At 45.8% G+C, this 13,200-nt stretch overlaps 1 protein-coding gene across 7 annotated transcripts in view; it reads left to right on the forward strand.

Annotated features, from left to right (window-relative positions):
• The window catches only part of SFXN5 (sideroflexin 5), a 113,195-nt gene that overhangs the window by 4,190 nt on the left and 95,805 nt on the right, over positions 1 to 13,200 (forward strand). For 3 of the 7 annotated variants that reach the window (XM_032410703.1, XM_032410705.1, XM_032410708.1), the window contains exons 2-3: positions 7,674 to 7,742; positions 7,854 to 7,959. In XM_032410703.1, coding sequence (XP_032266594.1) covers positions 7,674 to 7,742; positions 7,854 to 7,959 — 175 coding nt within the window. Of the gene's footprint in view, positions 1 to 7,502; positions 7,516 to 7,673; positions 7,743 to 7,853; positions 7,960 to 13,200 lie in introns of those variants that run through there. The other 4 variants (XM_032410709.1, XM_032410704.1, XM_032410710.1 and 1 more) reach the window with 2 other exon arrangements.

Below are 13,200 nucleotides of genomic sequence, written 5' to 3' on the forward strand. Positions count from 1 at the left end.
TCATCAAACCAGTCACAATTTGTCTTAGTCTATTTGGGCTGCTGTAACAGAACACCATAGATGGGGTAGCATACGAATAACAGAAATTTACTTTTCATGGTTCTGGAAGTTCAAGATCAAGGTGCTGGCAAACTGTGATGAAAGCCAGCTTTCTGGTTCATAGACTGCACCTTCTAGCTCACATCACATGGCAGAAGAGTGGAAAGATCTTTCTGGGCTCTCTTTTATAAGGGCACTAATCCCATTCATGAAGGTACCTTCCAAAGGCCCCACCACCGAATACCATCACTTAACCTCACACTGGAGGTTAAGAGTCTACATATGACTTTGGGGGGGACACAAACATCCAGTCCATTGCACTATTCACATTTCCATGATTGTCATATCATTTTTTTTTAAGATTTTATTTATTCATTTGAGAGAGAGAGAGGGAGAATCAGACTCCCTGATGAGCTGGGAGCTGGACATAGGGCTCGATCCCAGGACCTGGAGATCATGACCTGAGCCAAAGGCAGACACTTAACCATCTGAGCCACCCAGGCGCCCCATCACATCATTTTTTAAATAATTGGTTTGTTTGAATCAGGAACCCAGAAGTCCCACACATTATATTTGCCTGATAAGTCTCTTCTAATCTATTGGTCCTCCTACTCTCTTTTTTTCCCTCTATTTGTTGAAGAAGCTGTGTTGTTTGTCTTGTAGAGTTTCCCTCATTCTGAATATGGCTGATGGCAATTTTGTGGTATTTAACATGTTCTTCTGTCCCCTGTGGTTCCTATAAACTTTAAGTCCATACTTTTTTTTTAAGATTTATTTATTTATTTGAGGGAGAGACAGAGAGAAGGAGGGAGGAACAGGGAAGGGCAGAGGGAGAGAAAGAGAGAATCTTAAGCAGACTCCGCACTCACAATCCTGAGATCATCACCTGAGCTGAAACCAAGAGTCGGATGATTAACCTACTGCGCCAGCCAGGTGCCCCTAAGCGCATGCTTTTAACCACTGCCCCGTATTGTCTAGTGAAGGGGAGGAAGACGATAGGACAGCTCCTGGGGAAGCTCTGTGACCTGACTGTACTCCTTTTCCTCCTTGTCTGCTCATTTGCTCCCCTGAAATAGCTTTGGGTCCAGACCATTTTTGGCAAGTTGGATCCTAGGACAGGGAGCAAACACATGTGCTTCTTCCCATTTGTGTTTCAGTCTACCCAGAAATAAGTTGTTTTTTTGTTTTGTTTTGTTTTTAAACTTCCTTGCTCCTTCAGGAGAGTCACTTACTTAGCTGCGAGGCTAACTGGGGGTATGGGTGTGCTTTGCGTGTGCATGGCAAGTTCGGAAACCAACTGAGGCAGGAGAGCAGGTGGGTTGCACGGGGCTCCCTTGGGGGAGGGGGAGCTGGCTGGAACAGGAAAGTGCACTCTTCACTCCCAGGAGGAGAGCTGTGTGTGGGCTCAGAGTTGGGAGGCTGCAGTAGGGAGGTTTCTTATATAGTTTGCCTGAACTCAAGTTCCAGAATGGATATGCCCTGCATTATGTGTTATGTTTTAATCATTTACATCCTATAGGCTGGAGAGTGACTGTTTCCCAGGCTGGTCCTGGAGCTGGTTTGTGCTGTGGACAAGGTCAACACCTTCTAGTCCAGTGGCTCTCAACCCCTGCTGCACATTAGTATCATTCAGGCAGGGTTTTACATGGACACTGTTGCCTGGAGCCCACCCCAGCCAATAGAATTTGAATCCCTGGGTGGAAGACCTCGTTTGGGGATGCCCGGGTGTTTCCTTGTGCAGCCTGGCTGAGGACTACTGAGCTGGCCCAGCCTTTCTGCCTTTGGGCTATAGGTTCAGGGCATATTTTATTCTTGATCTGGAAGAGCTGTGACTTAGAGGTCTGGTACAGGTATATATTCATCGGAGGGCTGACAGTTTCTTTCAGGCCTTGGCCCCGGCGGCTGCTCCCAAGACCTGCTCTCGCCAGGGGCTGTTGAGGTGGGGCTGTTTGTGCTGCAGGTCCTGCTGAGAGTGAGCTGACTCACCTTTCTTGTGAAGGGAAAGGGAAGGCATCACTTGGCTGACTCAATCTTCCAGTAAAGAAAAAGGGAAGGAAAAACACCCACTGATTGATGGGTAAAGATGGGGGCTGAATTTTGGAGCGGGGGAGAAAAAGGCCATACACTTAAAACCTTTGAGAAAATAAAAATTAACCCAGACTGAGAAAGTGAAACCCTTCTTTGCCATTTTTCAGTCTGGAATGACAGAGAAGCCCCCTCCCTACAAAGAATCAGTGGTCCTCCCAAGGACCCCCTGCAGCTGTGAAGTGTCCCAATGATTCTTTCAGTGACCACTCCTCTGTACGCACTGAGAAGTCACATTCTCCAAGACCATAGGCTGCCAGAAACTTTGCTGTTTAAAATAATATCAGTAGGAATGAAACATCCTCCTCTTGAGAGGTGGGTCTAAATTCACTTTGACTCAGAGATTAGCCCAAGTGCAGTGCTTCAAATAAGCAGTTTCTGGACACAACCTTCCACACTGATCTTAATCTTATAGTTTCTAAGGAAACAAGACCCTGTGGCTATCTCTCAGTCCAGACCTAGATGGACCCCTTTCCCTCATAGCTTTGCTTTGAGCCTATTAAAGCATCACGTCATTTAAATTTTCCTCCAACTGTGCCCAGAATATTTTTTTAAAATATTTTATTTATTTATTTGACAGACAGAGACACAGCGAGAGAGGGAACACAAGCAGGGGGAGTGGGAGAGGGAGAAGCAGGCTCCCCGCTGAGCAGGGAGCCTGATGCGGGGCTCGATCCCAGGACCCCGGGATCATGACCTGAGCCGAAGTTTGCCCAGAATTCTATACTAAGGTGAATTTTCCCTTTGTTTGGTGATGTGCCCCACAGTTCCTCTGTTGTGTGGCCTCCCTCACTGCAGTGAGTCAGTAGACATGACTTTGTCCCCGGGGGGTCTTAGGCTGGTTGGATTAGTACACTATCATCTATGCTTAGCATTTATAACTCAGAACCCCTTTCTTGAATCTCAGGTCTCTGTTTGCAGTGCTTATTGAAATGTTACATCTGGAAGGCCCTTTAAGTATTTCAAACTCACATGACCAATCCAGAACTTTTGTCTTCCCTGCCACTAACTTATGTACTTCTTGTTTTCCCTGTCCTGATTAATAGGCCTTAGTATCTAACTAGAAATCAAGGCATTATCCACATTCTCTTCTTCCTCATTCCCCCAGTCAGGCAGCCCCTTGCTCTACCCCAGGTCTCAGCGCAGTGCTAGGCACACAGTAGGTCCTCGGTGGCTATTTGGTGAATGAATGAATAAAACCACAGAATTCTGGTGCAGTTGCTCTTCTTTTAATTTTTGAAATTTTCTACTAGGTGATAAGATTGTGTAGGGCTGGGGATGGATCTTTATTTTGTTTGCCTTGCGCTTCTCAGCTATTTGCACATAGTAGGTATTTAATGCATATAGATTGCATGAATACAGTAATACAACTAGCTCCCCAGGGCACTACAGTAAGTATTTTTAAAAAAATTATCAGAGCATTCCAGACAGACCCTATCTGTTCTTGGCCTTGCCCTCTTTTTCTAAAATGTCTTTTATCACACTTCAGTCCCTCCTTTTGGCTGACAGTGGTGCAGTTTCTGAGTCCAGCCTTCATGTATCAGAGTCCTTGTGGATACCCTTCTCTGCTTGGTAAACTCATCCATCCACCCATCCCAGCGCCTCTGGGAAGCTTCCTTGACTCACTAGGAAGAAATCATCTGTGTCCTCACTGCACTTTATGATGCTTCATTTAAGCTCTGATCACAGTATTTTGTAGTTACTTGTTTACTTGTCTTTCTTGATGGACTCGGCTTCTAGAACGCTTGTTCACTGTGGTGTTCCCTGAGCCCAGCTCAGAAGTGGGTGAGGGTATCTATGGAGCAAAGTGTTTTACCAAGGCCCTCTCCCTCAGTGGCCGTGGTGTAGAATGACAAAGGGGGCCAGCAGGGCTAGGACAGGACGCAGACAGCGCCAGACCACAGGGTAGTCAGAGGCTAGAAGTCTCCACTGGACCATCTTCAAGAGGTTGCTTCACTCTGGCTGTTCTCCTTCCAGGCCCCCATCTCTGCCCCTGCCGCTCCTCTTCCCTCCTTGGGCCACTAACTGCCACACTGTTGTCCCTTTCAAGTCCTAGTCTCCCTTGGAAGCCCTGCCTGGGCTCCATCCCCTCCAGGCCATAGGCTGCTCACCAGCCTGCTCATTCATTCTTGTGGCAGGGATGTTGCTGGGGCCCCTTCTAGGTGTGAGACAGGAAACTAGGAGCCAGGGAGGATGAGGCTATGGAAGGAACACCCAACAGCCTACCTCCTTCAGGAGCTTGTAATCAAGTAATATATTAGATAGTATTTTAAATTAAGCATATATTTTTATTTTTATTATTATTATTATTTTTAAAGATTTTATTTATTTATTTGACAGAGAGCGACAGCGAGAGAGGGAACACAAGCAGAGGGAGAGGGAGAAGCAGGTTTCCTGTGGAGCAGGGAACCCGATGTGGGGCTTGATCCCAGGACCCTGGGATCATGACCTGAGCCGAAGGCAGACGCTTAACGACTGAGCCACCCAGGCGCCCCAAGTATATATTTTTAAAATAGAATATTACTTTTATATATTACACAGAATGGTGGTTCTTTTTTTTCATTTTAAAAAGAAATAAAAATCACTCATATTCCTATTATCCCAGAGTCAATCTCTGTTAACATTTTAATATATTTTCATCTAACTTAAAAAAAATAATTTTGTACTTTCTATTTTGAAACAGTTTCAATCTTACAGAAGTGTTGCAATAAGAATAAAGAGAACTTGAGGTGCCTGGGTGGCTCAGATGATTAGGTGCCTGCCTTTGGCTCAGGTTGTGATCTTGGGGTCCTGGGATCAAGCCCCATGTTGGGCTCCCTGCTCAGAAGGGAATCTGCTTTTCCTTCTCCCTCTGCCCCTGCTTGTGCTCTATCTGTCTCTCAAATGAATAAATAAAATCTTTTTTAAAAAAAGAATAAAGAGAACTTTCATATACCCTTTGCCTAGATCCACCGGTTAACATTTTTGTCGCACTTCTTTTATTATTCTTTTTGTCTACAGGTGATCAAAAGTCCAGAAACATAGCAAATATACATGATATCACCAAGGTCATCTTCAGTCTGTAAAGAAACCAGAAGTACCCACATTTCCAGATTGCATTGTCGCCCTCTGTATTTACACATGTTATTTTTCTCAGCCATTTGAGAGTAGGTTATATTCATTTATCCCTTGACTACTTTCGTGTATCATAAGAACGAGGGCATTCTGACATTTCTGTCTTTGTCCATTCGGGCCGCTATAACAAAAATCCCATAGACTTAGGTGGCTTATAAACAACAGAAATGAATTTCTCACAGTTCAGGAGGCTGGGCAGTCTAAGCTCAAGGCCCTGGCAGGTTCGTTTTCTGGTGACAACTTGATTCCTGGTTCATAGACATCTGTCTTCTGGGTTCTTACATGGTGGAAGGACCAGGGGGCCCTCCTGGGGCTCTTACAAGGGCACTGATGTCATTTGTAAGGGCTCTGCCTTCATCTAACTGCTTTCCAAAAGGCCCCACCTCGAAATACCACCACATTGGGTGTCAGGTTAACATGTGAATTTGGGGAGGGACACCCACATTCAGTGTCTAGGAATAACCTCAAGTATAGTTATGACACTCAGAAATCTAACATGGATCGAATACTTTTATTAATCTATGATCCCTATTCCAGTTTTGTCAGTTCTCTCAGTGATGTCCTTGAGAGCATCTTTCCACGAGACAGTCCAGAATCACAGATATGTGTAGTTGTCTTGTTTCTTTAGCTTCCTTTCACGCAGCCCCATTCCTCAGTTTTTGTCCTGACGTTGACATCTTCGATGAACAAGGCTGGTCATTTTATGGAATGACCTCAGTTTGGGTGTGCCGATGTCTACTCATTGATTAGCGTCAGTCCCTCCAGAATACTATTTGAGTGATGCCATGAATTTCTCAGGGTGTCCCATCCAGAGGCACACCATGTCCATCTGCCCCTCATCGGTTTCGTCTTGTCCCTTCCCTTCCCTTCCCCAGCCCTGGAATCAGCCACTTCTCTAAGGACCCCCAGTTCATTCTAGTAGACCAGGGTCTGGATGTCATTGTGTGTCTTTGCTATCCGCTTACTGTCCATCTATCTCCTTGGTTTTTTTAAGTTGGAATTACCCTGTAAGTATGCATTTCACACAATCATAAGCATTTTTTCATGTCATAAATGTCTGAAAACATGATTTTAGATGGCTGCATAGTGTTCAGTCATATGAGTGGACCACTATTTACCGAACCATCCACCTTTGTAAATAGTGCAGCAGTGAGCATCGTCAGCATGTACATCTGACCACGCCTCTGAATGTCTCTGGTTGCTTCCTTAGACTAAATACTTAGAGGGGAAATTTTGCCAGGACAGCAGTGTGAGCATTATGTATAAGTGGGGAAATGGTTTAGGCCCTTTGAGTTATAAGCGGTTAGAGAAGCAACTGTTTTAGTTAAGGAATAGTGCCGAAGCTTGATCTGGTCTCTGAACGGCAATACCTCAAGGGGGTGGAGGGAGGGGGTGGAGAGGGTGGGTGCTCCATGCAGGGGGTGTCCTGGTGAGCGAGAGTGGAGGCAGCACGGGGCCTGGTATGCACAGGGGGCTTTCAGGGAACTATTGCAGGGTCGTCATTGGGAAGAGAAAGCAGCAGACGGTGGCTGTAGGGTCTGGCATCCTAATGAGCAAGGGGGAGGGAGTGTGGAGGCTTCTGCTTCCTTCACCATGCAGAGGATGGTGTGGGGAGAGCTGTGGGGCTCTAGGGAGGACTTGGGGCAAAGCCCGGAGTGTAGTGAGGCATGAACCCCCAGTGTGTGCAGCTTCCCCTTTGTCCTCTAGCTTGGCACCTTCTCACCTCCTTGAGCTTGGCTTTTTCCCTAGGGCAGAGGGCCCAGTAGCAGTGTTGCTCATTGCTCCATTTCCCTTCATTGTGGGCTAATGCCTGTGGCCTGCTTTGCACAAAGCCCTCCTTTTCTGGGGCCCCTGGCGAGGGCAAGCAGGCCCCTGTCCTGAGCCTCACAGCCACTCCAGGGCTATGGGTAAAGGAGGGCTTGAAGGCTGTGAGCTGGGTGCCGTCATGCTTGAGCTTGGCCTGTGGGAAGCTTTCCCTGGGGGCGGAGCCTGAGCTGGACCTTGGAGGCTGACCCTCCCTATACTTGAGAGGTCCAAAGCAAGGCAAGGGAGGATGTGGTGCAAAAGGAAGGCTGGGAGAGGGCTGGGCCCAGGCCTCTCCTTAGCCTGTGTGCTCACTGGTGCTGGGGCACTGTGGAAGGGGGTCTCAGGGAATTGGGGGAAGAAGGAGGAAAATGGGAGGCAGCCTGAAGAGGACCCGGGACAGTCACCGAGTATCTTAATGGTCTTTATGAGTTGACTTTAAAAAGACTTCAGACCTTGGAAAGCTGCCCTCAGGTGACTGAGAAGCGAGGCCTCACTGGCATTCATCACATGGGGAGTCCTGGGGGCGGTGGGACCCCAATGAGAAGGGTAAGCTGTGGGGTGTGGTCCACGGGGGCTGGAGGATGGTCTACAACAGCTGATCTGCTCTCCTCTCCCACCCCCTTCTCCAGACATCCTTCTACGGTCGCTTCAGGCACTTCTTGGATATCATCGATCCTCGCACACTCTTTGTCACTGAGGTAAGTTGTGGGTGTCCCTCTCAGTGGAGGCCCCTTGTCACTTTAGAAGATCCATGAGTCGTCTGTGCATATGCTGTATACACATTATCTCATTCCATTTGCATCTTACAGCATCCCTTCAAAGTGGATATATGGCATCATTATGACTTCATACTCTAATGAAGTTATTACCCAGGACCTGAATGACACGCTCATGACAAAAGTTCAAGTGGTACAGGTGTGTTTAAGTGGAATAAAAAAGTATCCTTTATATACTCTCCCTACCCAATTCCCTCCTCTCGTAGGTAACGTTAGATTTCCTAAGGTAGAGTTTGCCTTTGGTATGTGTGCCGTTCCGAGTTCTGACAAGCATATGCGGTCACGTAGCCACCAGCACCACGAGGCTGTAGAACACTTCCATCCATCACCCTACAGTGTTTGCCCTACACTTCCATCCATCACCCTACAGTGTTCGCTCAGGCTCAGTTAGACAGTTCCTCCCCTGCTCCTGCCAGCCGCTGGCCACCACTCATCCATTCTCTGCCCCTCCTGTTCTGGTTTAAATGTCATAGAAATGGAATCCTACAGTACGTGGTCTTGTGCGTCTGGCTTCTTTTCCTTAGCATTATGCTTTTGAGATTCATCCGTGTTGCTGCATGTATCGGGAGTTGGTGACTTCTCTCTGCTGAGTCGTATTCCCTTGAAAGGATGTTCCAGAATTTGTTTTTCCCTGTACTTGTCGATGAACACCTGGGCTGTTTCCAGTTTGGGGCTATGATAAATAAAACACTATGAGCATTCTTTGTGTGGACGTATGTTTTCATTTCTCTTGAGTAAATAACTAGGAATGGATCGCTAGCTCATATGGTAACTGTGGTAAATGTATGTTTAACTTCATAGGAAGCTGCCAAACCATTGTTCGGAGTGGCTCTCCATTTAACATTCCCATCCACAGTGTTCTAGTTGCTCCACATCCTCACCATCATGTGGTATCGTCACATTTAACTTTATTGCCAAACTTATTTCAGCCATCATAAGAAGTATGTCTTGATAGCCTTTGTATGTATAGAGCAATGCATGCACGTATAAAATCGCAGATCTTTATTAAGCACCTACTGTGAGCAAGGCAGTGTCGTAAGCATTTTACATGCATTAGCTCATCAGATTAACTCAAAGCAACCCTACGAGGTAGAGATTATTCTAAGCTCCGTTTTACAGACGAGGAAACAGAAGGTAAGTCTCATGCACATGGAGCTGAACAGGGTTGGAGCCAGAGTGTGACGCAGGTAAGCTTGTCTCCAGAACCCTTGTTCTTAGCCAGTTTGCATCCTGTTCAGGTAACAATCCCAAGATTACTCAGCGGGCAGAGGGCCTGACCTCCCGTGCTGGGCCCCCACCTATCCCAAGGAAAGTCATTGAGCCATGATGGAAAGAAGCACAAGGCCTTCTGGGCACCTGGGCTGAGAACAATCCCCACTGGGCATGGGAGCGCAGCCCAGTGATGTGAAATGTTGGAATTACCCTGATATGTGGTTTCCTACCGCATCTCAGCGAGGACAAAGGGCACAGGTATTTTACTGGCCGACTTCACCTGTCCCTCTGGGTCTACCACCTCTTAAGGGCAAGGCTGCTGTACTCTGGGCTCTGTCTGGATTCTCCTGAGGAGTAATCAATGTGACTACATAAAAATTTGGAAAAGCACCACGCTAGAGAAACTACTTACCTAGCCTAGGTTATGTATCTTTTTAAAGAAAGCTCCAGAATGGTGCAAAACTAGATACAATTGTAACATCAATCCCAACAGAAATGCCACCTGCTTGATGGAGAAGACCACAGAGGCCAGTGCTTAACTCAGAGGATAGGTGCAGATGGTGGTTTTGAGGCATGTTGAGAAATGATGGAGGGGGACAGAAGGTCGGGAGGTACGTCAGTGCTCCCCAGATTACCACGATCAGGCAGGGGCTTTGAGGACGGATGGGCAGCTACAGGGCGGCACGCCAGCGGTCCCAGGGGGCCTCCACCCTCCCTCCTCCCGTGTCCCTCTTCTCATTCCCAGACCCTTGCATTTCCTATTCTCCTTGTACCACATCTCTCTTGCATTTTGAATGGCCCCAATATTCTTGTACATCACTAAACCATCTTGACCTGTGTTCCCTACCAGCAATTGACACGTCAAAGCAACTGAACGATTCACTAGCTAGAAAAATCACCAGTACAACAGCAATTTTGGAATATTTTTCAAATTTCTCATGTCCCCTCCCCTCATCAGCGATTTGGATAGGCTTCCCGGAAAGACCCATACCTCCCTCCCCCCTGCACCCTGGTTGCGGACTGTTTCCAGCACTACATGCTGGCCTTTTGGAAAGTTTTTGCCCATAGAAGATCATCATCTAAGCCCTAAAAACTCTGGAAGGGCCATGACTCACTGGTTCTAGTCCAGGCAGGTTGCAAGGCCATCGGCAGGGAAGCAATGAGAAATTAGAAGTGGAGAGGAAAGTCTGTTACCTGAGGCTGTCCCCCACAAACTGTGGCACTGTTAGGAGGGCCGGGCTCCCCTTCTGCTGGGCTCAGTCCATAGACTGAGACTGTAGACTCATGTCTATAGAGCACTGTTTCTCTCTCAGGGTCCTTAGCTGGTGTCCTGGGAGGGAGTGGGGGGTGCCGGACAACCCGCTGGAAGAGATCTGGACAGCCCATTTTGCCTTTGTGGGGGGATAGGTTTGTGGAGACATGAGGAGGTGGTTCTGGAAGCCGGAGGTTCTTGAGGTAGAAAGATGCTGGGCAGCTTGAGCCATCTGGTGACCTGGTTCTGAGAGGCATTCACTGAGTCGATGGATAGGCTCATCTTGAAAGAGTTTTGCAGCAATTTGTTTGTCATTTATAACTGACCAAGCTTTAAAAAGATTCCAACCCTTGTATGTGTAATGAGGTGGAGGAAATTTCATTCACCATAATTTCTCTTAGGAAGAAGGCTGTCTTTGTCATAAGAATGTCTTGAGCAAGGCTTCAGGGGAGGAGGTTGGTCTGCTTGAGAGAGGGGGAAGAATGGTGCTTTTTGATCCTGCCGAGAGGAGAGAAAAGGAAGAGGGAGTAACAGTGGGAAGGAGAGCAAGCATCTGGGATGAGCTGAGAGGCCAGTGGCTGGGCTCTCTTGAGACTGGTCATGCCTACTGAGTTGTGAAAGTTGACGTGTTGTACTGTTGTCCCCTCCGCCATCATTCCTGGGAAGTTGCCAGTAAAGTCCCCCTGGTTCTTGAAATCTCTGCAAGAGTAGACTATTTGGGGGGCGGATCTTGAGGGGCTGTGAGTCTCCTCTCACGGTGCAGTGTCTGCAGGATCAGACCTGAGGAAAAAAACCACCAGGAGTTGGCAGAAGTCCCAGCTTTGGCTTTGCACCTAGGTCATGGAATTAGATCTAGATCTCTAAGGGCAAAGTTGTACCAGCTGACATCGAAGTTACTTTTAATTATGGACTGAAGATGAATTTGCTATTCTAAATTCAATAATTATTTAAGGAAATGAATGGTTGACAGGTTATCATCCTGAAGGGCAGAGAAAACTAACTGAAATATTAGTGTTAATAACACAGACTCCATACGAGTATTGGTGTTGTAATCTGAAACTGTTTGGGGTGTATTATAGGATAGAATAGATAAGGAATTATATTGAAGTTGGGAACCAGGGTTCTCACCATGGAGGTAGGTGGATACAGATCTGGAGTAGGGGAAAGGACAAAGAACTACGTGATATTGTATTGAATTGGAGGTATGGATATGAACTCGTCACACACACACACACACACACACACACTTATGTTTATATTTCCCAGTTTCCTGACTCTGTTCATTGAAAGGGCCTAGAAGCAATGAACCTGGTGACAGTGAACACACTTAGCACTCAGATCTTGGTTTCTAAATACCACAACCTACAAAAAGAAACTGGAACTTCTTGGAGAGGTGGCCAAATCCACATCTAGGACAAGGAGAGCTGCTACAGAAAGTAGGAGGGTGTTCAAAGAGTGATGGAGACACAGTAACTGGCTTGAAGGGAAACCCAGCAGTCATAATTGGGAGAGTTTGAGCATTAAGAAGAGTACAAACAATGGTTGTAACACACTAAATAATCATAATAGTAATAATAATACATCTGCGAGTCAATAATAGCAGTAACACGAAGGAGGAGGAGAAATCCATGAATCCATAGTAATACTAAAAGTGTGGGAGAGGGAAGCTCATCTTCACCGAAGAATGTCAGCTGATAAATGTAGAAGAAAATAACCATTGTGTAACCCTCAATGAACTAACTGCCTCTGGCCAGGATCATAGTGGTTGCTACTTGCATAGAGTAACAAGTTGTAGGGAAATAGGAGATGTGTCTGCTCTCAAATAAGTCTCACCCTAAAGATTAGTTAGCAAAGGGGAAAAGTTCCCTTTATAGTGAAGAGCTTGGAGGAACCCACTTTAACCAGGTGGCCAAACTTAGCATCACTAGCCATAAAAAAAAAACTGACTTTGTGTGCCTTCTGATGTGATATGATTCTGGTAGTAATCCCTAAATACTGGAATATATGAAAGCCTAAAGAAGAAAATAAAAGCAACCCATAGGGGCGCCTGGGTGGCTCAGTCATTAAGTGTCTGCCTTCAGCTCGGGTCATGATCCCAGGGTCCTGGGATCGAGCCCGCATTGGGCTCCCTGCTCAGCGGGAAGCCTGCTTCTCTCTCTCCTGCTCCCCCTGCTTGTATTCCCTCTCTTGCTGTCTTGCTCTCTCTGTCAAATAAATAAATAAAATCTTAAAAAAAAAAAAAAAGCAACCCATAATCCCACCTGCCAGAAATAGTCACCATTGACATTTTGGTGTATGTATATATACAAAATTGGGATGATTTATATAATATGTGTATATATATACCTATCTCTTTATATAGAATATGTACAGAGAGAATCATATGATATATATGTTTACATTTACATAACATATGTATACATGATATATACTTTTTTCCATATAGCATATTATGAGCATTTTTCCTTGTTATTAAATGTTATTTCAAGATATATTTAATAACTACATAGTAATCCATCATATGATTATTCTATAATGTACTTAATAATTTTCTCTATTGTGACCCACTCGGGTGGTTTATGTCTTTTGCCATTATAGATAGTATGTTAAATCTCCCCATGTTTCTCTTTATTTTCTTTGGATAAACTCCTAGAAGTGGAATTTCTGAATGAAAGACATTTTAAGGCATTTGATATATATTGCCAAATTGCCCTGTAGATTATACCAACCTGTATCAAGATTATATCAGTTTATAGTCTCAATAATAGTGAGTGACAATATCCTATTTATTTTTATTTTTTAATTTTTCATCGACTAAACTTTTTTTTAAGTAGGCTTCATGCTGGGCATGGAGCTCAACATGGGGCTTGAACTCACGACCCTGAGATCAAGACCTGAGCTGAGATCAAGAGTCAG

Source organism: Phoca vitulina, unplaced genomic scaffold (genome assembly GCF_004348235.1).
Source record: "Phoca vitulina isolate PV1807 unplaced genomic scaffold, GSC_HSeal_1.0 scaffold12, whole genome shotgun sequence".
Classification (NCBI taxonomy): domain Eukaryota; kingdom Metazoa; phylum Chordata; class Mammalia; order Carnivora; family Phocidae; genus Phoca; species Phoca vitulina.